The 25,641-nt window shown below is 41.4% G+C and overlaps 3 protein-coding genes across 27 annotated transcripts in view; 2 read left to right on the top strand and 1 right to left on the bottom strand.

Annotated features, from left to right (window-relative positions):
* Positions 1 to 6,307, top strand: part of LOC111245502 (uncharacterized) — a 73,126-nt gene extending 66,819 nt beyond the window's left edge. For 3 of the 5 annotated variants that reach the window (XM_022793945.2, XM_086976621.1, XM_086976622.1), the window contains exons 6-7: positions 2,085 to 2,168; positions 5,231 to 6,307. In XM_022793945.2, coding sequence (XP_022649680.1) covers positions 2,085 to 2,168; positions 5,231 to 5,562 — 416 coding nt within the window. In that variant the 3' untranslated portion in view covers positions 5,563 to 6,307. Of the gene's footprint in view, positions 1 to 2,084; positions 2,169 to 4,423; positions 4,534 to 5,230 lie in introns of all 5 variants that reach the window. The other 2 variants (XR_015318423.1, XM_022793954.2) reach the window with 2 other exon arrangements.
* The window catches only part of LOC111245514 (phosphatidylinositol-3,5-bisphosphate 3-phosphatase MTMR6-like), a 20,201-nt gene extending 2,799 nt beyond the window's left edge, over positions 1 to 17,402 (bottom strand). Inside the window, exons 1-6 of one of the 13 annotated variants that reach the window (XR_002671372.2) lie at positions 17,048 to 17,333; positions 15,748 to 15,880; positions 12,908 to 13,045; positions 10,204 to 10,345; positions 9,142 to 9,250; positions 8,790 to 8,848 (exon numbers count right to left, since the gene is read on the bottom strand). Coding sequence is in view for 10 of the 13 variants with exons in the window: in XM_086976631.1 (XP_086832757.1) it covers positions 8,784 to 8,848; positions 10,204 to 10,345; positions 12,908 to 13,045; positions 15,748 to 15,786 (384 nt within the window). In the remaining 3 variants the exon portion in view is untranslated. Of the gene's footprint in view, positions 1 to 7,349; positions 8,849 to 9,141; positions 9,251 to 10,203; positions 10,346 to 12,907; positions 13,046 to 15,747; positions 15,881 to 16,379; positions 16,424 to 16,521; positions 16,656 to 17,047 lie in introns of those variants that run through there. The other 12 variants (XR_015318424.1, XR_015318425.1, XM_086976625.1 and 9 more) reach the window with 12 other exon arrangements.
* Clc (clathrin light chain) lies at positions 7,244 to 25,641 on the top strand. 9 transcript variants are annotated; one of them, XM_086976633.1, is made up of 6 exons: positions 7,244 to 7,351; positions 9,803 to 9,885; positions 20,028 to 20,150; positions 20,574 to 20,685; positions 21,500 to 21,511; positions 24,573 to 25,641. In XM_086976633.1, the coding sequence occupies exons 1-6, from the start codon at positions 7,335 to 7,337 to the stop codon at positions 24,748 to 24,750; spliced, it is 525 nt and encodes a 174-aa protein (XP_086832759.1). In that variant the 5' UTR covers positions 7,244 to 7,334; the 3' UTR covers positions 24,751 to 25,641. The 9 variants fall into 9 exon arrangements, with proteins under 9 accessions (XP_086832759.1, XP_086832758.1, XP_022649788.1 ...); XM_086976632.1 differs by having other exon boundaries at positions 20,019 to 20,150; XM_022794053.2 differs by lacking the exons at positions 7,244 to 7,351; positions 9,803 to 9,885 and adding exons at positions 17,448 to 18,085; positions 18,652 to 18,681.

Raw genomic sequence — 25,641 nt, 5'->3', positions numbered from 1 at the left:
GTCGTCGTCGTCGTCGTCGTCGTCGTCGCCGTCGCCGTCGTCGTCGTCGCCGTCGCCGTCGTCGTCGTCGTCGTCGTCGTCGTCGTCGCCGCCGTCGTCGTCGTCGTCGCCGCCGTCGTCGTCGCCGCCGTCGTCGTCGTCGTCGCCGCCGTCGTCGTCGTCGTCGTCGTCGCCGTCGTCGTCGTCGTCGTCGTCGTCGTCGTCGCGTCGTCGTCGTCGTCGTCGTCTCGTCGTCGTCGTCGTCGTCGTCGTCGTCGTCGTCGTCGTCGTCGTCGTCGTCGTCGTCGTCGTCGTCGTCGTCGTCGTCGTCGTCGTCGTCGTCGTCGTCGTCGTCGTCGTCGTCGTCGTCGTCGTCGTCGTCGTCGTCGTCGTCGTCGTCGTCGTCGTCGTCGTCGTCGTCGTCGTCGTCGTCGTCGTCGTCGTCGTCGTCGTCGTCGTCGTCGTCGTCGTCGTCGTCGTCGTCGTCGTCGTCGTCGTCGTCGTCGTCGTCGTCGTCGTCGTCGTCCGTCGTCGTCGTCGTCGTCGTCGTCGTCGTCGTCGTCGTCGTCGTCGTCGTCGTCGTCGCCGTCGTCGTCGTCGTCGTCGTCGTCGTAATGCCGGCTATACTGCATCCTTCGTTCAGGGCCAATCAGCATGGGCCGAGACCGCTTTGGAGTTTTTGTATCAGAAACAACTCGTCACGCTGGTTGGACGTAACTGTCTGACTAAAGTCAAGGTAGCTGCATGTATATATATGTTTGGTAATGGGTAGGCGGTTGAGCTGCTGATGCCTCGAACATATTTCGAGAGCAATCAGTAGTCTTCTATTTTCTCTGCTGCTCCGGCTGTCGTTTGCTATAGCTAACATATCTTTGCTCGGCTTTTTTGGCGTTTACGTAGTCGACAGCAGAAGTTGTGTCGCGGTGAGATGGCAAACTCAGGAACGCGATGAGCTAGTTGCCACGAGCTGTCGGCTATTAGTTACAGAGGCGCTACGGTTCGAACAGGGGAGCGCGGCCGTGTGCGCGGCAGACGATGAGGAACCCCGACCTTGTCCTTAGGTTCACTGATCCTGTTCTTTTCGTTTCAATGACTTCGTTGACGTCGTCGTCGTCGTCATCATCGATGAAATAAAGTGGACGGCGACTGTCGATCGATACATTTGTGCATCGTTTTACTCTGGCGACGAGCTTCGTTCTGCTTCCAAAATGCCGCCTCCTTTCTCTATCTATCTCCACTGGTCGCTCAGTCCATCCCTGTCGCGTTTCCATTCCCGCGACTTTTCCCAGCGCTTTAACCGCGTCAGGTTCCGTTGCTGCTTCTGCTCGGCTGGTTATTGCCGTTGACATTTTGCCGCTACCGCGCATCGCTAGCAGAAGTAGAGGCAGATTTAACACCGGAGAACGGAGAGGTAAAGAGTCAGGTTTCGAGCAATCACAGCGAAAGGGCCTTTTTCTCGTCTTCTGTTTTGACTGGTGGCTGTCGAACACTTCACGCCACTCTGCACCCGGCTGTCGCCGCGCGAACTACAGACTCCATTGCAGTAGCGGTTAGAGATGGCGGTTGACAGGTCACTATTAGCCACTCAAAATCTCGCAGCGCTACAACGGTGGTGGATTGGTGTAGATTTGAGCATCAACATCATCCCCATCATTGTCCTCATGACCAGCAGCAGCAGCAGCAGCAGCAGAAGCTAAAAGGGAGCTTTTGATCGTCTGTCTCTTTCGATTGCGGTAGCTGTGCATCCCCGGCCGCATCTCGTTTCACTTGGCGTCTAGTGATATCAACCTCCCCTTTGGCTCGTTCGTTCGCTTTCGCGCGCCCTCTTTTTCTATTGAAGTGAACGTACATGATACATTTTGGGATCCGTGTATCTTTATTCTCGTCTGCTTCGCTTCTGTATGCTGGAGATGAGGAACAGCGAAGGAGGGTGGCGGCAACGCTGATTATCGATCACTGAGCACCGCGGACTTGAAGTGACTCGGCACGAAGGCCGAATTGCTTTTCGGGCTTCAGTTGGTATTGTTTATTGGGCTTGATAATGGTGTGGGTTGGTTGAACGTCGCCAAACTGACAGCCCTTCATTCTCCTTGTTGTCCTTCCAGGAGACAAGCCACACAAATGCGAGATCTGCAACAAACGGTTCGCCCTCCCCTGCAACCTGCGAGCCCACGTTAAGACCCACGAAGGTATGATGCAACTTCAGTTTGAGAAAGCCCTCTTAATAAGGGATGGCAAAGTTTCGGGTTATGTATTTATGTCGAATAGACTAAGCTTATTATTATTATTATCGTTTTTATAGCTATTATTGCACTAGATAGTTCCTTTAAGCAGTGCAAACAATGCAGCTTAAATACAATATTTAAGAAACAAATTGTATATGTTTCCGTCGTTACATTGTTGGGCGTTCCCGCAAGCGTATCTTAGTAGCCAGCAATGGTAAACAGTGAAAAACTAATTCGACTTGTATTTCCTATGATTTGCCCTTTTATGAAAATGGTCGCCCGCGCATAGTAAGGGGCAGGGCTCCTAGAGGCCAGAATATGTTGGCAGTCGACGATTAGCACGTCGATCAAGATCAAGACCTGTGCGAAAGCTAGAAAAAAAAAGCTATAATCAAAGTTACGCCTGACACGATTGCTCGATGTTGGCAATAACAACAACAGCGACAGCAGGATGTTCCCCTGGACGTCCTGTCTTGTTCATTTCGGCGCTTCTATGTGCGGGTCCGACATTTCCTGGCTGGCAAAGTCTCTGCCTGCCTACCTGTGTATATCTGTGTGATAGCTTTTAGTTCAAGAGTGGGCAGCCAGCCCGGGAGCGTGCATCACGATCGACCTCGGCAGCCAACCAATTCTGGGTCTATTTCGATTTGCTGCTTGCCGAATTGTTGGATTCAGAACACCATGCGGGGCCAACATGGGTGCCGTTGTTGCGGCTGCCGCCATTTCCTCATCAAGATAACCGTGACAAGATTATCACTATTTACAAAGTTGGACCAACGACATCATTAACGAGCATAGCAACAGCGGCAAATACTACATTGACATTCGTTGGACACTTGTAAGGTGATGGCGTCAACAATTCCAAGCATAGCATGAGTGTTTCAAACTTTTCCAAGAATCATTAACAAAGAAATAGCAAACCATTGACTGGCTGAATTCTCTCCACGTAAGCGAACATTGTATTGTAAGACATTTGACGAGAATAGATCAATGGTCGTTTTAGTTAGTGGCTTTATCATACGCATTGTAAAATCGCTACTCGTGCAGCGTTGACACGAGTGTGTGCGTGCCTGCCTGCCTACCTGCTTGCCTCGTCTGCCACCACTATATTTACTCTCCGCCGTGAGGATCATAAGCAAGACGCGAAGAGGGTTCTTTTTCGTCCACGTCATGCTTCGTGTCTATTGCCTTATGATTAGGCTGTCAACCTTTATGTATCAGTACTGTGTTTCTCCATCGTAATATCGGTAGTCGTAGATGCCCATGCGGTTTACAATAGTTCACACCGCTAGCAGTAATAGTTATATTATTATACGTGTCCTGTGTTTGCCTACATTCCTGTCCAGTACCTAGCCATTCATCATTGATACTTTTGTTTTTGGCTTGTCTTTCTTTGTCGCGTTGCCTTAAGAGCTACCAGGGTTCGCTACTTGTCCATTAGTCAGCAAAACTAGAACGAGCGGCCATTGCGGCAGCATCGGCCGACAACCATCATAATACGAGCTATTGCGAGCAAAAATTATCACTACGATGATGACAGTTCGTCCGCGTATTATCTCGTGTTGGCGGTGCAGCTGCTGGTGTTAGTTCTCTATAATATTTCTATAGGTTGTAGGATGTGTCTACATGTGCGAAGAGTTGTTGTTAAACGTTACTACATTGACGTTTGTTAAACTAGAAATGAAGCAATAAGTTGTTTCGTTTCCCCTCTCTCAAGTGCTTCGCCGTATAGATATAAATCTACGTATTATATGTGTATATGTATGTATTTACATCGCTGTTTACGACCATCCGGCAGTCGGCCAGTCGACAGAGGACCGTCGTATGCGTATCCCGACTACTGCTTGATCGGCTCACTATCTGAAAGACTAACTGGCCCGTTTACTCCAGCTCAGGCCGAACAAATTTTTATTAGGCCAAGAAAAGCTGAGAAGCCAAAAGGAGAATATATAGTTGTTATGTAATCACGTTGCGTCAAAGGCTTGAATAGTTCCATTTAATCTTGAGCCTAAAGTATGCTAACGAGCTTGTACGATGTATAAAATAGTGAATCAGGTGACACATAATGACAATACAATGAAACAGCTTACACTGGGTGAGATGGTCCTGAACCTATTTAGTTCTCTAGGCGATCGAAAATAATATCGCTACTAAATGTTAAATTCCCTCTGGCCACGCGATCTCTATCGATTTCATAACGTATTTATCTGCTCTTGTAGCCGCTCCTGGCTGGTTCTAGCAACCAGCAATCGGTGGCACTGGCTATGTCTTGACGTGAGGATATTCTTCATCCTGACCATGAAGATGATGAGGGGCAGTAAGAGCGAAGGTAACAGAAAATGGAAACGGTACACATACATATACTGGTGTATATATACAGGTACCAGTAGTAAGTACATGGGGGATAGCCGGTAGCAACTACCTCTAGCACGCATGATTCGACATGGTCAAGGACTCACTCACATACACAAAGTAACCGATGCGAGCGTCTATCATACAGGAGCAGTTCCGGCTAGGTGCACATTGTTGGCGTCATTCCTGCCGGTCCTGATGCATACCGTTACCTATCACCCGAACGGCTGTCGCCCGTGCTACGGCAGCTATAGTTATTGTTACTGTGGACGATATTTAAGGCGAAATGTGTGGCTTTTTACCTGCCGGTTGGCATCATCGACTCGAAAAAACTGTCCTAACAGCGCTAAATTTTATGGCTGTGGTTGATGAAATTTTTTTCTTTACCTCATTACGGTCGTTGTCTACTAGTCGCTCAAAACCGCGATGGTTTCTCTAAAGAGAATTGAATCTTTCTTGCCTCGCTCGACTAGCCAATCTTCATCTTAACGAAAAGAGGGCAACTTCTGACCCGATTAATGGTGTCGATGATTTGAGTCCAGTGTCAAATAAGGTTAGCCTCACAAAACAACCACAGGTGTGATCGTTAACATCGCAAATGTATCACAGACAACCTGGATACGGAATGATTGATTCTTCTAACAGTGGCAAATCATTTGCTTTTATCGTTGCAGAACAAAGCCCGTTGGATAAGACACAGTGTCCGCAATGTGACAAATTCCCGTGCGACTGCAAGGACAATGAAAAAGAAAAAGACATTGAGGAGCACTCGAGCGACGGAGCTTCCGATTCAGGCTTCGAAATGAAGGCGGTACGACAAACGGGCGAAGGACGGTCAGATCTCGTTGGCACGGGAGGACCACAGTTCAACCTTTTTAGCAATTTGATGCTGGACCAGATGATGCTCGCTAGCTATCAACAACAGATGAGTGTGTTCATGCCGCCAGCGTTACGAGCGCTTAAAATGTTCCAGGAAGGCGGTTTCGCCTTGCCAACACCACCGTGATCGATCCCCTCTATCGAACAACCTGTGTACTTCACTCTAAAATGCATTGGCTAGTACCAACCTTGGAAGCGTCGGGCCGTTGTCCAAGTTTCTCTACCTTTCATAAATAGGCTTTCTTTTTCAGCTTAACACGATGATCTCCTGCGGACTGAACGCAATGTATCATCCTTATATACAAAGGCTTTTTTAATTACATGCTTGATCAGCCCTCTGTTCCTAAAGTCATGTCGCAGGACTTGTGCAGATAAGTGAACCGGCAGCTCTGCCCTTACAAGTATGACAAAAAGATATAAATACGATAACTCTTTTATAATAACAGTACTACTAGTAAACACTGAGGAAGAGGAAGAAGAGTATGAAACTCGAGTTGCGAGGACATGACGGCACCGTTCGAGAGAGTTTTACGTTACTATCAATCGCGTACATATAGCACGGTACAAAAATAGCAAAAAACTTAGGATACGAGCCATGTCACATCGTCTCTTCACAACGTACGATAAGGGGATGCTGTTATCACTTTATCGGCGTTGGGCTGGGTCGGGCAGCGTTGAGCGGCGTGTCATGGCAGAGAGAACGATGGAACAAACAGATAAAAAAAAAAGATGATGTATGGATGACGCTAGCGAGCTCGATAGCCTCAAGAAAACTCCAACCGATACAAATAAGAAACATGAACAGAATATAACATAATACTAAGACAATATTGATGAGACATATCGAACAGAATCCTATCAGTTGCCCTTTTCGGGGGTGCGTAGCGAACGAACCTTTGGACACATTAAGATGTTGAGCGGCAACGTGAACCCGTCGTAATGAGAAGATGTCTCTTTTTGTAATCGAGCTCAATTTGCGACAGTCGACACAAAACCGGAGCAAGTAGGGTAACCGCAAATGTGCACAGAATGGACAAGAGCTCAGTCAGGTTGTCATCCGACGTCTGCAATGCGAGCCCAGTGCCTGGACCCAACTCGCCGCGTATATACACACGGTGAAGTTTGTCACCGATGAGTACAGTACGCTGACGGAATGCGTCACAGCTGGTTTTCCCGACTCTTCAAATAACTGATTGAAGTCCTTACGTAGCCATTTGATTAGTTGCTTCCCATCAGAACTCTAGCAGTATGCTCAATGGTCAGGAGGCGTATTAGAGACCTACCCAGCGAGTGGTTTAAAACTATTGACTCAACGTAACCTTGTATATAAGCTGTTGTTTAATTTAGTGATAAACTTCACACGTTCTTCTTGGATCAATAGTCATCACGTTTTAAGGAGTCACGGATGTACTCCGTGTAGGAGATTCCTGCAAGATCCCACTCATCTGAACCGCGGTCTTTGGAAACTCACTTTTTTTCACGATTCTGGCGATAGCAGCTAGCCTTTCTTGGCCATGGTGGGGTACGAACGAATCAGCACATACTGAGATAACATTCATCCTCATTTCTAGCCAGAACGAAATTTCTTAAGAACGACCGTTCGAAAATGACATCGCATGTCAAGTTGTCGACAGTTGCAACTATCTCTACCTAATCCCTCCTGACTCTTGACCTTTTCGGCAACATCTAGATGTTCCTGTTGGGCGTGGACGAATCTGACAACCCTTTTGGTAGCCTCAGCCCGGGGCCATGCCTAAGTATGTTCCAATAGCCCAACCGATGTGACACTCATGGTGCTTGTCACACACCTACCAATCGCGAACTCTGAAGAGTGCCCGTTCCCATAAATGAAACGGCAAAGGAGCTGAACTAGCATAATCTTGTGTTTGATGATTGTGTATGTGGACAATTAGCCTGTAAGTAGTCCCGGTCTCCACGCCGATAACATAAAATGTTGGTACAATTGTAAATGGAGCTAGGTTAAATAAACGTAACACCACTAGTCATCAGTCTCCTCTCTTCACAGTCCTTTGGTGTATGATACCGGACGGCCTAAACCAGGGCACTAGATCAAACCAGACTAGCCGCCGTGATCATGTTTACCAAAGGGATCAACCTCGCTATATTTTTCATGTTAGACCAGGAAACCGTAACTGTAATCTAACTCCAGTTCGCCCATAAGAGCACATTTGGCCTTGAAACGCTCTCAACGTGCCCTCTTTCACCTATACCTGTTCAATAAACTTTTTCGGTGGGTCGACTTTTTTCAGGGGAGAACGATCATTTAATTTGAGAATTTCCTAATTGTCTGGTCTGGCTACGACTTCTAGATCATACCATACTAAGGCGAAGTCACATGGGTACAAATTCAATTTGTTCTTGCAGCCACTATCAGTCGATGGCTGCTCGTGCCCTCTTCTCCAACCATCTAGCGTACCGCTGCTGTCAAAAACCCGGCCATCAAGTTTCTGCACAGTTTTCATAAAACGAGTAATTAAGCCGTCCGTATTTCCTAAAATCCCACCGCTGCTACCAAAATTTACGCAATGGCAAAATTCAACCGCTGGCAATTAACGACTAACTACCTGGTCGTAAGATATCATATGCCCACCTGCTGACCGGAATTGGAAATACATTCGTTCTAACAAGAATTTCTGATTCCATTTTAATAATGACGGGAATTTATTACTGTAGTAGATTCACTCGTTTTGCCTATTGTAGATCCTATTTTAAAAAGATAAATTGACAGATTATGATATTACATCCGTGTAACGCCATGACTTGTCGTGTCTAAGTCTGAGTGTTTCATTTCCGAACACAATACTAGCAATAGGGAATCCACCGTGTAAATAAAGCTGCATTGTAATTTTACGGTAAATACATGAAGTGTCAATGCATACCAAAAGCCGTAATCAACATCAATGAAATAGAAAAGTTAGCTAAAGCTTCAAGTTTACCATAGCCTACTATAGCTAGTTTTATTTAGTTAACTAAAAAGCAAGTATAATCCCAGTAAATTAACTCTTGTGCGTAGATGAAAGTGAACGTTACTTGTAGAGAAACTGTCTTTTTTATTTTAATTTCAGCTTCCTAGAAAGTCAATTAATCTGGAGTAGCATTTATCGAAACATAGGAACAAGAAAATGAGCAACCCTGCACTTCTTCTTCCAGAACTTCATAGCCTTATATTGTGGATGGTTTAATCGTCTGCCATAAAGAGAACGTTTACAACCTTTTAGAGTTGTAAGCGCTATCTTGATTCCAATCATCAGCAATTGTAAGTAGTTCCTGTTATATATGCTACTAACGTCAGGCAGAACAGCCGCTCTATTATTAGTAAGCCGCAACTTATACCTGATAGACTAGAGAAAATAATTCTGATTGCCGCACAGCCTGTTTGATAGAGGTACAAACTGAAAAGACAAGTGGTTACGTACTATTAGTTGACTGACAAATTCAGGTAACGTTTCGAAACTTGCTGCGTATTTTTGAGTCCTATTCACTATCTGGGGAGTGAAAATATGCGCTCGGAAACTCTCGAGCTGTTTCTTTTCTATGCTATATTACACAACAGTCATATATTCAGTGACACTAACCCCGTAAGCCTTTGTTGGTACGAATTAGTTCAAAGTCTCATTAAACGCGTCACTTTATGCATACATATGGATTTCACCTAGTCTAATTTACTGTGTTAATGGTCAATTACATTAATAGATGTTTGTTTGATTTATCGGTCTGCGGTGTTTCGATTACAAGGCAGTGGTCATGCCAAATTCAATTCTTTTTTTCTCATCATCACTCCATCATCTGACTCCCTTAAAACGATAACGGATCGCAAACAGACAAAAACACTGGTTAATGCTCACGTCTTATTTCGGCAAGATCGACAAATCATGAGATTGAAAAAGAACTGATGTAGCGAGCTGGCGCTGGAAGCTTCGACACTTTGACATAAGGTAAAGCTGAATAAAATCAGTAGAAAAACAGCCATAGTTAATTCTTCATGGACACACAATGAAATTCCAGCCTTGTGAAAGCTGATGTTCATTACATTACCCGAATACATGAACTGCTTAGTGAGAACACTACTTTTAGTTCGTTGCTTGCGAGACCTAATGACGGATATCGACAAACAGGTTAACCCACTCAAAAGCTTTACAAGCCTATAAGTAATAAAGTTGGATTTAAGGCGAATACTCTAGGTGTATTGAAGTGGTTATGCTCAATTTCGCTGGATGCTGATTATCGTACAAATAACCTTTGTCCCTTTCTCCTCTACGGCGATGCTTGTTTCCCTCCATTACGGCATAATATTTACCTGTTTTGCCTTGCTCACTAAAGCTTAGTACTGAAACGCGTCTTTACAGGAAGCACTACCAAGCTTGTAAACAGCTAGGAGGAGATCTGCGTTACCTCTATCCAGGGCTGATACTATTGTCATTTATACAAAGTAAGTGTGGCGAGAAACGTCAGTGTCTTTTTTTATTTGGGAGTCGAAAAAAATGGGTCTGTTAACAGATGCACACATCCTAAGCTCGCTTTCAGTGTTTTACTACGCTAAAACCGGAGATTAGCAAAGAACATGTAGCCTCAATCAAACATAGTAAATGTTGATGAACGCTTTCTCTTTGTGAAGTTTTATTCAAAACAGTAACTTTTAGATAAACTGACATGTTCGTAGTACTTTTATTGCCTTAAATAAAAAATACTACAGATAGCTTTAATGAGGCTCAGAAAAAAATAAGGTTAATCTTCGGTAGAAACTTACCCGATTGTGACAACTGCAGCAGTGATTGGTAGATGTCATGGCATTGACGCTCAGCAGGTATAAGAAAGGTTACCGACAAAAAGTTTTTTGATCGCACCACCAGCGGACAACCTGACGTCGTAAGGGCCTGCTTTTCCATCGACTTTGCGGAACAACGAAACGTAGAGATGGTGTTACTCCAAAATCGTAAGCAAGTATGGACAAGCGCATACGAAAAGCAGAATTGACAGCTCTATTAACACCCAGTTGCGATTGTTACCTTGACAAGGAAAAAGCTCAAATGGACTCAAGAGTCATGAACTTTTCTCTTTTTTTAGCCCAGAACGTTAATAATTAGCTCTGGTCACCACACTATATAATTGCGCAATCATCATAGCGATCTGTCTGAGCAATTCAGGTCCTTATAATAATGCAATTGGTGGAAACGCTTTTTATGTCAGAACGATTAATAATAATGATTCATAACTGTAACATATATAGTTGTGCAACACCGGTATTTATGGCTGCGTGTTAATACTACTATCATCTAGTATTTACATTTTATGACAGTGCGCTATGTTACTTGGTCAAATTAGGTCTATAGTGCACTGCGATTGAGCCAAGTAATACATATACCGTATCTGCCGTTTAGAAGCAACAATCAACATACTCGTAAACCCTTATTAATTCAGCAAAATATATAGGTTTATAGTGCGTCCTTCGAATTGATATTTGACAAAGAAATGAATAACATCAGCGTTTGTTGAATGACGTAACTTAAGAACGCGGAACAACATTTTTAATTTGGAACAAAAAAAAAAGACTATTACTGTACTCTATGCATAGCATAAAAGGTATCTTGATTTTTTACTGCATCAGTTAGCAGAGTAACTGAAAAAGAGAGTGACTGAATAAGTAACTTAGAAGCTGCAGCAACATTAAACGTAAAACTCAAGTGTTAACTGCTGTGTCGCAGGACTTCACCTAAAGCTATAGTTATAATATTATATCTTAGTGTTCTAGCAATACTTGGGTTTGTTTTTAAGTAAAAATTTTAAGGGTTATTTGAATCGTTCCATTAGTGTGTATAATGTTTTCAGGAACACTCTTAATAATTAAAACCCGATAATATTGTTCGACTGGTCCAACTTCTTCTCAGATCTATTTGAACTTGAGGTGCGGGTGAATTCTTGGACTAAACCGGGATACCATGGCGCCGTTTTGCGCATATATCCTTTTCATATGAAGATGTTTGCGAAAGATTTAAGTTTTATATTAGTTTCTGCAAGAGCTTCGTTGTTTTCGAAAGTCCTCGAAGTCTTTCGAAGTTCCTAACTTTAGTGATCTTAAATGAAGAAACAAATTGACGCTACTGAACGCCTACAGAATCGCTTTGTTCGTGAAATCGTCCCAAGATACAACGTAGATAGACCTAGTTTGTCTAATCAGTATATCTATTGGAAAGCGATTCCTAACGTGTTTAATCGGCTATGACGCTCTAGTCGTACATTTTACCTTGCTAAGATCATTAGTGGAATACTCTGCAGTAATGGGATGACAATGGGGTTGAAAGTGGTTCAAACTAATAGGGTATAGAATATGGTTTTATGCAGAACTATTGGCGATTTTCGTCATTAATAATTTCAAACTAATGAAATAAGCTGCTCGAAGATTAAATAACCTTTACTTTTGGTCACCGCTGGGGCCTTCAAGATTTTACAATGACTGACTTGGCTAGCTGGGAATATTATTCCATAAGTGGTTGACCAATTTTCTTACTTCCAGTGTGCCCAACAATCAAGATGAAAGATCCGGTAGGCGCTTCAATGCAATTGAAGATACCTTATTCGTAAAGCTTATGAAAGGCTTATGAAAATAAGCTACAATTACCTCTTTGTAAAAATCTATTGAGATGCAGATTTTATTTTGAGAAAAGTTTGAACAGGATTCATTGACAGCATGCAAACTGCCTTTAGTTTACCGGAGTGGTCTATGGATTTTGACATAATAATGTTCATAAACTAATCTTGTATAGAGATTTGATTCCAAAAAAACATGGTTTTCATTCGCCATTTGATAGAACAAACAGAGTATCACTGGGGAAAGAATATCCGCGTACTAACTCATGCCAAATTTAGCAAGCAACAGTCCCTTCAGGTAAAACGTCATGCAAATATTAAGTCAGGAAAAAATCGACTTTCAGCAGAGGACAAGAATCATAAAGTGTCCGTGATATCCAACCCCTCTGAAATCAGTTAATCTAAATGCTTGACCGCAACCTATAACAAAAGTTTATCTACACTAAAATCGCACAGCCTTAAAAAAAGGGCATTCCTTAGCGGAAGCACATTGATCACGCCTTGACGTAAGAGTTACGCGCGATGCTGTAAGAATATGTTTATCTAGATATCACGTACTGGATAAGTTGCGTGGGTAAGCGAAATATCAAAAGAATGTCACGTACTAATTTACTCCTGAAGTGAATGGAAGTTTTTAACACTGCACTTTTTACTCTACCCCGAACACTTAGTTGAAACACTAAAACAAATGTATCCGAACGACTGCATGGACCGATGCCGACTAATTATAGAATCTTTAAATCCACCGCTTAGTCGCACATCAACGAAGAACATAACGTGTTCTAAAGTCAATATTCTAATTCCATTATTAGTATCGGAACATGTTTTAAGGCATTTAGGATGAAGAATGTTTTAGGGGTACGTACCTGTATATGCATGTGAAGCAACCAGGTCTCGCGGCGTCGTTCAGGGTCATTGAAAATGAGGTGCGTTGTGGTGAGGAACAAAGATCCCACCGAATGCTTCTTCTCATTGAACCGATCCAGCATTCGTACATTCTCAATCTAAAACAAACGAAGTACGATATCGCATTGAGTATACAACAAAAACTGCAATGAAAAATTGCCTAAACATCCACTAAAGATATAAGCCATTTAGCGAGCGTTTCTGAAAGCTCATGTGAAAGCTCTATTCTAATTAACGAATTCTTTGAAAAGTTTAGGGCGGTACTCGTGGAGCTTTCTAAGCAGCGCAGATACAATTTAGCATTACATCAAGCCCATCCTGGCGACAACAAAAATAATAATAATACAGCCTAGTTAGTACCTAAGTTAATAAAGCAAAAGGAACCTTCATCGACAAACATTATAACATCATCAGCTAATCCGGGAATTCTATTGTTGAGTTCGATATTGGCCACTTTAATCAAATTAACAGTTTCCATCTTTAATTAGTATATTTTAAGAAAGTGCTGCTTTGGTGATTTTGAAGAACAATCGTTCGTTGGACGGATGTTGTCAATAAGGGGGAAATCAAATCTACCAAGAATTTTTGTTTGAACGGATCCGTTCGAATAATAAAACGAGCACTACTGCGACACCGGTAGATCAGAATAATTTAATTCCTGAATGTATGATTTACACAAAGTTTTAGAGCTTCAGTGTTTGTCTATAATTGCAACACTACCCATCTAACGGTTATTAGCCATTCGCTGTTTGTTCCTTTCTAAACTTAACCAGATAGACTGCGAAGATTTAGTACTTACAGACGAATGCCTTTCTACGTACTAGAGGCAAGAGACTTAACAGCTAAATTAGTTTTCTTAAGACAACTACTTTCTTAATATAATGTCATAACGAAACAGATGCGCATTCTACAAAGCGAAAACAGGGCAGTGTACGAGCACACTTTTATTTGATCATTTGAGAACAACGAAATGTTCCCGTGTAGTGACTCACTAATATTACTGATAATAACGAAAACAATCAGTGTCGATACGCAAACACACTCTGACTTGCAGCGATCTTACGTATTATTACTTGTCGGTGCACATGTCGCTCCCTTTACAGCGGTACAACATGGGCTTGTATCAACTAAAGCGTTTCGGGAACGACGTCAGAATGTCTAGACATTCGTTATGTAGCATTGCGGAGAAACAGCAATAACCGCAGTGAGTCGGACTGAAAATTCAGTTTTTCGCACTCCTGGTATATAAGTCATTGATCATCTACTACTTGGTCTATCAGAACAATCAGTGTTTATCAGAACAAGTGCAAGTCAGGATCTTACAATTGTGCATATCAAGCTGCCCTCCATTTCCTTCGTATATTATTTGCAGACATAGATGTTTGATGCTGAAAACGCAGGTGGGGAAAAATAATGCCGGCTGCTAGTATTGCTTCTAGTTATACGTCATAAAAGCGCAGGCATAGTACGAATCCTAATATTGAGAAGCATTACACACATCTAGCTCCCGAAAATCTGGCGTATTAATAATGATACTTTGAATTCAGGTATTGATGAAAGTGTATTTCTAAAAAATAGGTATAATGCATTTCTAGAGAAACTATACGCTAGCGAAGAAGTTGTGGCATATTCAGACATCCATATTAAAAAAAATTGCTTGCTCAATCTTTGCATTATTGATACCTCTCATATTTATAGAAAATTATTTAGATCTTCCAGCAGAATAAAGGGAAAGCAAATAGACCAGCGAACGCTTACTTCCAGCTCGCTGCTAAGAAGATTGAAGGAGAACACCATAACTAAAAAATTTCTGCAAATTCATACAGCCACCATCTATAGTAATAGTGAATATCGTATGGATGCTAGACAGGTTTGTATATTAGACAAACCTGCCAAGAATCCATAAAGTGTCAATAGAGTAATAACGTACTAAAACATATGGAATGTCCACCAAATAGTCGTTGTTACTAGAATAAATTGTGTTACTATTGTTTACTTCAGTTTTGAGGAGCGTTCATCGAGCTTAAATTGAGTGAATGGGTTGGCCGACACTGATACACTGATTTGATGTGTGTACCAATAATCTTGAAAACGGTCCTTTGATTTGTGTGTGTAGGCTTATAGGAATCAGGAAATATTTCGATGCAGACGACATGTTTTTGTGTTGAAAACATACGAAAATCTTCGATTCAAAAAAACTTCAATGAAAACTTGTATACTTTGTTAGCACGTATGTCAGACGGCACTATTGGCTCGGTGAGGATGCCCCGTTTCAACTGGGAGAATAACTGCTTGGATCTTCAAACACAGACTTATTCTAATCAGTTTTCCGTGTCTCAGTCCGCGCGAGGTGATTTTGGCTTATTCTTATCATTGAGTATTATCAAAATTTATTTATATTGTTTATTATTTAAAACTTAAATAGCCTCGGAGTTAATCTTATGTGCTCTTAGAGATTAAGAGACATTGCGCCAATGAGAAGCAATACTCCAATAATCATCAGGTTGCAGGGTTCATCTTTTCTCTTTGTCAGTTCGTTGCATAATAGTCTCCTGAGTTAGCCTGAATCGACTAATTGTTAAATACTGTTGCATTACTTAACTAAACGCAATACTAAAGTTCACTATTTTTTTTATACCTACGTTCTACCCTGCTTAGACAGCCATCGATCAAGTTCTTGAAGTATCTTTTTAATATAGAGGCTTAGCTGGTTTCAATAAACTACCAGATACTACTTTTATAACTCGGCTGAGGCTCGCGTTCTATTATTGTCGCTTACAAGCTGCAAATCTGAACTCACTGATGATGTAGTGGAACAGATATTCACATGTGAAGGCATGAAGGCAACAACTGTGCCCTATCATCCATCGTGATCCGGCGAAACAGAGCCCTCCGCATCGACGAGATCCTCGCCGTTGATCACTTATTGTCAACTAGAGAAAAATATAAGCGCAATAACAACAGTTATATTAACACAAGAGGTGGCTCACATTGTATGAAAGGCTAAAATGCCAGGGTGGAGAATGGTGAAGCAACAGCAATAGAACGGCCTGCACCGAGGCAAGGACAACATCGTTCCTTCGTCGGAAAGGCCGGATTGAGGTTCGGGGTGATGACGATAAGAGAGTCGTGAAAAAATCCTGTAGCAGCCCCGATCAGCGTTGTTTCTTCTCTACAAAAAAATGAGCCTTACACAATTTATGTGCAAAGGGAAGTTTCCATGACAGCGAATTAGCGGGTTAGTGATCGATCTTAAAAAGAGTCATTGTGGTGGCATCAAGTGGGTCGGCAATCAGGGCCAATAATAATTCGCCTCGACTCAGTAATGGCAGAATGAAAACATCGGACTTTAGCCTTCAAGAGAACAGACCCACTTGAGCAGGAACAGAATGCGGTGCGCTAATGCTATCGGGAGCAGCAACTCTACCTTACCCGAAGCGCTCTGCTCGAATGCAAGCTGAACTATCTGCCGAATCGAAAGTAGTGACAACTTTTCCCCACCGCTTTACTTTTCCCTTTACTGTTGCACCGCCAACCAGTTCCATTAAGAACGATAGCTCTATTGGACACTAACCCGTACACTGTTTTCTGATTGGTGGATGCTGCGCATAGAGGGCTGGCTGTCATCGGCGCGGGCGATCAGAGTTGATCTTACGTTCTGCGTTTTTTGACGGAGGGGGTGGCGGGGAGGCTCGGCAGAAACTATGAGGGAGCAAAGTAGCTAATTTTAGAAAGCAACTCCACGCACGCCCGTCCAACCTCTATAAATAGAAAGAATATCACCACAAATAATCGATAACATTGAACAATATAGGAAGCGACGGGAACAACCGCAAGCCTACAGCTGAATTCGTTAAGCCGTGTTAGTCGCTAAACGACGCTTCCCAAGTTTGACTGAGTACATGATTCGACATGAACAATGTCACTGGTACACGACCATCACTCAGCAGTCACCCGCCATCGGAGCTCTTGACGCACTGCCGCTGCTACTACGGCTGGCAGCGGATATCTGTGTATTCTCTTAACAGGTGCCTCTTCCGTTGGATTCGATGACCGGGTGCTTGCCAAGCTGTTGCAGAGCTCACACTCGATGTACTTACTTTTGAAATTTTAATCATGTCCATCTTGAACCTCCACGTCTTGCCGCTTGACGGGGGGCCGTCGTGAGAACCGAGCTGCGTACGGACTACTCCGTACGGCCGTTCCGTATGCTCACTGTGTCCACTGCACTGTCAGCGCCTTCTACTAACTCGCTGCGCTGTGTGCGGCCATGACACCCGTGGGGTGGACCCGCAGACAGAGACCAGCTGTTTGGTAGAGCCAACGGCGAGCGTTTGTCGGACAGCAGACGCTCAGTCAAACAGCGCCGCCATAAGTTAAATGCATTTTTACCGATTATGCCCAAACTGCGAATAGTCGAATTGGCAACTAGATGTTTTATCATGTTTTGTAAAAACCTAACCTACCCTCCTATTTAGCTGGCATATCTGAGTAATTATACCGTAGGTCGTTTGCCGGATGTCATTATCCGTGACTTAACGCCTCTCCTCCGCACACTTGTGTGATTTGATAGCGAAACCACTGGCGCTCCAATGCACGACCAGCTCTCGGCGATGTGTAGATCAACTGGCCTCCCGACACCATTAGTCGATTTTGCTGGAGCACCTCTTTGACAACTCTCATTGTAGAGACCAGCATCAGCGTACTTGTGGTGCAGATTGTACGAGTAAGAGAGGTGTGTTGTACTAGCATGCTTTGTTGGCTGGGCTGTCTTTAATGGTCGAGTTGTTAGTGTTTTCGCTTGGATCGGCGACGCCGAGTTTTTCCATCATCACGTTTTGGACGGACCTCACGCGGCCCCTAAATCCGTCTAACAGTCGTTCGTCGTCGAAAACCGACGGCCACTCAACAGAGTGGTGCTCTGAATCACTCTTAGTAGTAGAAAGGAAGTGTGTACACAGCATTTGCCGCACGAGCGAGTGCCCGTGTGTGGTGAGCGGTGTGTAGCAATATGTCTGAATTCGAAAATAATCTCGAGGAAGATCCAGCCGCCGACTTCCTCGCTCGCGAGCAGGCCGATCTAGCCGGCATCGAGGACGACGTCGCCGCCATCCAGGTTCACCAGCTGAATGGAAACGGTATGCACGACTATTAGTAATGCTAAGTGTTGGCTTGTTCACTCATTGTTTACAATATAGTGCCTCTGTGAACGGTGACGCCTGTCTTGTCAGCGATCAAAAATTTGCAATCAGTTCGCACAACGACGCATCGTCCGTGATCGGGGTAGCTTCGTATTGATGGCTATTCAATACATTAGTTGTTGTGATGTTGGTAGTGTATGTGCTATGTATCCGAAAACGTGGAAGTTCAGAATAGAATAATGCACTTATGAGGACAAGACTTTGTCCACTGTATTAGCAAGCTGCTCATACATTCAATGGTTTATCGTACCATTGATTCAAAATACAAGTGTTAATACACCCCTGAATCTTTCTGCTGCATTTTAGTTCCTATTAAGAATTAGTGTAAGTTTGTTCTTCAAGAGGGTTGTTTATGCCGATGATAATGTACTGTCGCGGACGCTCCCAGGATATTTTTCGTTAGTTTGGTGTACTTGATCCACCAACTTTTTGAGCTTCGTGACGGACAATAATTAAATCAATTTATTCTTTTTTGTTTATTCGCGTTTTTTTGTCATTTACAGATGATCATATTATCGAAGGCAGCTTTGAGGGTAGGTGTTTTTTTTTGTATGGGACACGCATTTAGCTATCCGGTAATCTGCACAACTACATGATTTGGATGAATTAATACTAACTCCCTTTCCAACTGCAGTTGTCATGATTGCAGATTATTGTTTTTAACGTAAAAATATATAAAAAAAATTACGGCTAAACTGACCATTTATACATTTACATAATAATATTAAAGTATGTTTATGTTCATGCCTTAATGTACTCTACATGTCAGAACGTTTAGGAATGTTATTTATTATGTTGCAAATATTATTAATGACAAGAATTTTTATATGCATAAACCTTTGGAACTCAACGTTAAAGAAATATTATAAACTTAACGGGTGAATAAAGAAATAGAACAGCTACAGTCAATAATAATATACACACAGCTGTGAACTTTATGACTGCATAGGGCATTTTGGATCGTGTTCAGTCTTCGAAGAACTAGTAAGAAGCATTTTTTTCAATAAATGCCGACATTGTCTTCTAGAAGTGGAAATTAAAAGCATTTGGCAAGTATCTCTTCGAACGCGAATGGGGTCTAAAGCTTTTTTTGATAACCATCTAAGGTCAGTTGATATACAGAATATTAGACAATAACATAAGGGTGCTGTGTTATAGGTCTGTTAGAAAAGTCTTAGTTCAGCAAAACCCACTCCGGTTAGGCTTCTAATGAGACCAAGTCCTTGATGCTATACCTAAAAATAGGTGAATCCAAGGACTTATTCACACAGTATGAATAATTAATAATTACCAGTGTTTTTTAGTTTTTGAATTTTGTGTAAGTTTATTTTTTATGCTGTTATCATTGCCCGAAATGAAAAATTAATTAGATTTATTCGTCTTTGACAGGTAGCATTCATAATATTTAATGTTAGAGTTCTAACAATTTAACATACAAACTTTTATACATTTTCCTATGCCATGCTAATGATGATTTCACGAGTCTGGCTAAAGTTAACATCATGAGACAACTTATGACATTTGAGTAAAAAATATATTTTCTAAAAAAGTTAGAACAACTTATTAAAGCTAAGTGTCATTGAATCTTCCTTCCTAAGCGTCATTAAGTGTCATGTCTTACATTTTTTTTAGGTTTCAAAAAGTATCAGTTAGGTTGGAGGCAAAAAGGGTGAGAACAGAGTTTTTGGCATTCGCTTCTTCGCGTTGAAACGAGATTCCGGTGTTTAATAATTAACACTAGCGGTGGCTTTTGTATTACAAAGGGATGGGCTGTGGTAAATTATGAGCTTATCAAATGATACGTCATTATTGTACCGTGTAAAGAATTTTCTTCGAAGTATCACACGCTGTCATTCTTACATGTTTGCAGTAATTTCAGGTCCATCACCTCCTGCATCAGAGAGTAATGGAACGGCGTTATCAGTTCCTTCTGAGCCTCGTCAGGAACCTGAAAAGATTCGTAAGTGGAGGGAAGAACAGAAAAGGATCATAGAGCAAAAAGGTGAGCAGGAACTTAACTTGAACGACAGGATTCGTCTAAACGTTAAAACAGCGAAAACAATAACAGTAAAGAAAGATAATTGTACGATATTTATTCTTTTCAATCTACTGTTTACCGTGGCTTGCAAGTGCGACTTAATTACGTGGTGGATACAACGCAGTCGTAATTTGCGTAGACAGCACATGATTATACTATAAGCGGTTATGACATATTTTTTACAATAGGCCTTATAGAATACATGATTTCAGGTGAGTTCTCAAAAATGTTTTGCGAAAAAGTTGTGAATGTGCACCATATACGTCAGTTCTGCGTTTTTTTGACAAATGCTATGATTTAGTATTTACCGAATGTTTTTGTTGTGAAAAATGTAATTTACGAGTATGCTGCGTTCTCTTTGATGTTTACATGACAACCTCCTTTTAGACGCTGTGGAGGAGATTAGAAAAGAAGAGTTACGGAAAGAAGCACAAAAAGAACTCGAGGAGTGGTATATTCGCTACCGGGAACAAATCGAAAAGGCGAAACAGGCCAACAGGTGAGGGTTATTAACTTCTCCCTTGCGTCGGTGCAAAGTTTTTAGCGCTAGTACCGAGAAATATTTTTTGCCAATGACAAGATTATGTGAAGAAAACGCGCGGGCACGTTTTACGAAGTAATTAGCTATCGCTTCAATATTCACGGTATGTCATTTGCTAATGCTATAATGTTTTTAGCAGCTACATTATTTTTTCGACTACCTTCTATTCATTTGTTTCCAGCCTGTCGCAGGTACTTTTGAACGTCACCTGAAGATCTGAAGTCAAGTAGAAACTTATACTCCTCTATAATTAGTTTTGTCAATTATCATTATTATCTGGCAAAGTGTTCAACGATTTTATTCTTGGTTAAATTCTTCAAGATATTTTATCTATATTGTTCATTAAGCGATAGGAATAGTTGCGTACTACTTTGCTGTTTGCTAATGTATCCATTTTTGGCTGCGAACGAAGCAGCGATTTGTCCGGGTTCGGCAGTACAGTGTGATCATTTATCGCAAACCCCAAAGTACGTAATTAGTAGATGCGTATGTCAGGTAATATCAAAATGGTCTAAGTAACGTACAGATCCGAAATTCCACAAACTCGGAATTTGTGTGGATTAATTGGGTGCTATAGTGTGTGCGGATGTTGATTTTTTTCTTTCTATTATACGAAATAATGTTACATAATGGAACTAGCTTCAGATAAACGTATACATATAGTACTGCTGATATTGTTAACTAACAGTTAGTCTCGATTATTGTAGTTAATAATTATGACGCTTATCATGAACAATACTAACGTTTCTCACTTTCCTCACGTCTGAATTAGGGAGTTATCCAAGTAAGTTTCGGCATGTAGTAATATCAGAGTGCGAGAAGTTATATCGTAAATAACATTCAATTGCATGATAATAGATCTATGTGATTGATAGAGTCCAACAAATATACGCAACACACTTATGTAGACCCACGTAGCAGAATTTCTAAATTGATTTATTTACATGAATGGCCAACACTTATCTTACTTTACTCACACTAATGGCTAACGTAATATTTCTTGTTTAGTTATGGAACGTGACATAGTAAGATCTAGCTTTTCTACCGGCTTAGTTAATTTTTCTTTAATCGGGGTACGCACCGGAACGTGACATAGTAAGCTCTAGCTTTTTTACCGGCTTAGTTAATTTTTCTTTAATCGGACTACGCACCATTACTGGCTGTGATCGCCTGTCATTCAGGTAACAACTTATTTGTCCTGCTACTAGAGAAGTCTGCGGTATGAGAGTCTAAGCTCTCGAAAGGCGATTTCGGCATTATTATAGATTTGAATAAGTTTTCTACGAAGGAGTCGTTAAGGCTTCGTAAATATGGTAATCTGTGAAATCAATATTTGACAGAGTTTCCACCTATAACCCCCTATATTTTCGCCGCCGTAATTCTTGCAGTGTGAGGTTATCGTGTAAAAAATGTGGTTTGCATCTGTTTATTAATATTGGCTGTGTAATGCGGAGGCTTTCATTGCCTCTATTTGTCGACACTATTTCACCCCTGATCTAAGACCAGGACTCATGAATAGTGAGTGAATAAAATCTGCATTAGACCTCCAAACAAACATCATTAATTTTTCCAGCTGCCTTACGGTGAAATCCCGCTGGTCCAGTTACATTCCACCAATGTAACCCTGCGTGATTTGTACTTTGTTTATTACAAGTGACAGGCGGTGCAAAAATGGGTTGTTGTTATAACAAGAGGGCAAGCGTCTGTGCTTCGATTTCTGATTTTTGCTCATATCATGTAGCACTAATTTTCTTGATTATTAATTCTCCATTATTCTTTATTAATTTGATCGAGGTAAACAAGTATTGTTCTTTAAGATGCACCTAGCCTAAATGGTGGCATCCGTCAATTTCAAGATGCGCCAGCTTGTATCACAGTTCTTAACTATTCATTATTCACTTTCACAGGGGGTCTTTCAGGAAATTCATTTTCGAATTTTTTAAATGACGACTAATGGTATTCTTAGTTGTAGAACCCTCAACGAAGACATGGTTTTTACAGCAAATTGCCCCTCCACTGAAGTTCTGTGATGAAATTTTCACTCATAAAGCATTAAAAGTTTCTGATTTTGCATGGCTTACTAAAACCCGCCTGCTAAAAGCCCTAGTGGTGAGTTTCAAGCGAACGGACTTGAATTTCAAGAAGTAAAAGTGCACCTTGAATACAAAAAAGGTGTCATGAGATGTTGCACTGTTAGAAAATAGCGTTATACTAAAAAATGAAATTAATGTTTGTCACGTTTCATACTAAGCAACCTATGTAAACATTTTAGTATACAACGTATGTAGTACAAGATTATGCTTGTTTGTAGTGTATATTTAAATAAAAATACATCGTTGGAGGACATTTTTTGCGTGTGCTAACAGAAATGTGCAATGTAACGCTCATTGCTTTCCAACACGATTTAGTTCGGAGTTCCGGTCGCTCACAAATCATTTCCAAATTAAAAAAATTTTATAAACACAGTAACTTCCTTATAGTTACCTGGAGTGGACTGATCCGTCTAGATTCATTAAGGTTAAGCACACTAAATATTAAATAAAACAGTAGACCTACATTTTAAGCTGACAACAGGCCAAAACTCCCAAAAATTAGGCCATAAGGCACAAGAAATCTTCAAACAAAGTTATGGATAGGCTACACGCAGTCCCGTATACAACAGATAACCTTATTTCGAAAACAGACTTTAATAGTGCATAAAAATTCTTTCATTGTGTTATCATAAATTACTATTTATGCTCTTCTGGATTATTTTTTCTTCACTCTTGATGTATACCTTATTGTGGATCCTCTATTGGTATGTGAAAACCTTTCTTAACTTCTTGTAAGCCAGATGAGCGACAACGCGATAAACATTTTCAGGGTATAAAATTTTGAGAAAGGTTTATGTGGCGCGAAGACGCTGCAAAACAGCTGGTTTTCGCTTATATTCTGATATTAGCTTGCGTCCATCCGCTAATCTTAGTGCTAAGAGAAAGCCGGCTTTTTTGTAGAGCAAAGCTTGTGTTTGGGCAGGACTTCAACAAGCCCACACATACGCACATCATTCTACTTAAGGTTCTGTCTGTGTTTCAATATGGCCTATACAAAAGGAATACCGATTTATTTGAAACACAATGTGTATCTACTTTTTTAATGATTAACGTCCGTTACTAAGTAGATCAAATGAAATAGGAAAGTCAGTATTCGTCGGAAGTATATTTTATTTCTGCTTTATGCGACAAATCAGTTAGTGGTTTAACATTGTTGTTTGCATGGACTATTAGTTTCTGGTTTTTCTTCCTACAGGCCATTCAAAAATCTAAAATACTTGAAACCACACTCTACCGTTTTCCCAGACCTGTGGCATCCGCTTTTTAATTGAAAAAAGTGATTACTATAATATGTACTTGGTGTATGGAGTAACTGTTATGGACCAAAGAACAAAACAATTAACTAGTAATGTATAAAAACTAAACAATCACCTTAACTAAATAGAACTGAGAACTGGTATAATTAAAGCAGAACACATGGTAATAAACTGAAATGTACATCTACATGCAATGAAAATTGTTGATGTGTTAGGAACAAGGTTCTCTTTTCGGGCTTCCTCACATGCGCCTGCGTCTTCTGAGCGGCCAGTTTGTGCATTTTTCGTTGAAATGTTGAGCGCGAACTTCCAATTGAAGAAGGTCCATGCCTGTATTATTTCTGCTTGATTGCATATTTTCGAGTAATGTCAACAACTCGTGTGAAATCTGTTCTGCAAATTTTTTGCATTATGGTGTGTAATTAACGTCTACTGTTTTGGGTCTGGGTGTTTATTGGTAACTCGATTCACTTCAACTGCGACCCGAACCTAACAGGAACGCTGAAAAGGAGTACGTCTGTGAGAAGTCCGCCAAAGGTGCCGAATGGGAAGGCATTGCCAAAATGTGCGATTTCAACCCAAAGTCTACGAGGCATACAAAAGACGTCTCGCGCATGAAGTCCATGATCCTGCAGCTCAAGCAGGCTCCACCGAACAGCGCTCCAAAAGCGTAGGCTTTCATCGGCCGAAAATCCGCCTGCTGCACTTGCCGTCGCTGTATTGGGACATCGCAAAAGACCTCGTATTTCCGTTTTTGGTCCCATGCGATCTGAGCCACGAATAACTGTGTCACCTACATTGTACCAATATCGGGCCCCAAGGTCGATTTAGCCAACTCTGGATAAATGCGCTAGGAGAAACGCCGAATTCGTTGAGAATTTTCGAATCGTTGCGTATGTAGATAAAAAGGAAAGTAATCATACAAAAAAAACTGTAGGTAACAACAAAAGCAACAAAAAATCGTAGAATAACATGGATTATACAAGGATGAACACTAGCTAATGGATTAACGCTGTCAAAACATAACGCAACACAATAATGATACGTACTACAAATTTACACATAGATCTGCATCCATCCATTAGCATCCACTCATGCAGTTTTACATAACCTCCTAGTAACATACGTGTGCACACATGTGGGGGTAAAACTTGAGAAGGCCCCGTGATGGATACTAAAAGAGAAGCGGCCTGTTTATGTGTATATGCATAAGAGTACGTAAATGGTAAAGATCAGCCGAGCAGCGAAGTGGATACGTGCTTTATTGTGTAACAGAGCAATGCAACCAGGTCAATACGCCGCTAATACAATAAGGTGTTAAAAAGGGTAGAATAATATTCATATTGACGAAACCACAGATTACGAGGGCGAAAAATGCGACAATAGGGGAAAATATATTGACGGAGTATGAATAGGCGAAGATGACAATGATCACAGAGGCAGTGAAATTGAGCATAGCTGTCCAGTAGGTAGAGATGGGGGCATTGTGGGGAGATAAGACCGAAACGTTTGGTTTGATAGAAATGAATAAATGGTTGATAATAAATGAGAACATATGTGACAAA

The sequence above is a fragment of the Varroa destructor genome, unplaced genomic scaffold (genome assembly GCF_002443255.2).
Source record: "Varroa destructor unplaced genomic scaffold, Vdes_3.0 BEIS01000001.1, whole genome shotgun sequence".
Classification (NCBI taxonomy): Eukaryota; Metazoa; Arthropoda; class Arachnida; order Mesostigmata; family Varroidae; genus Varroa; species Varroa destructor.
Note: the sequence above shows the minus strand (reverse complement) of the source record. Positions and strands in the feature narration are given on the sequence as shown.

What these genes read in the sequence shown, in the direction of transcription:
- Clc (XM_022794043.2), top strand. Translation starts at nt 17,959, where the DNA reads ATGTCTGAATTCGAAAATAATCTCGAGGAAGATCCAGCCGCCGACTTC. An exon ending in TATCGAAGGCAGCTTTGAGG is followed by an intron (nt 18,682 to 20,018) that starts GTAGGTGTTTTT and finishes ACATGTTTGCAG; the next exon opens with TAATTTCAGGTCCATCACCT. An exon ending in AAGGATCATAGAGCAAAAAG is followed by an intron (nt 20,151 to 20,573) that starts GTGAGCAGGAAC and finishes ACCTCCTTTTAG; the next exon opens with ACGCTGTGGAGGAGATTAGA.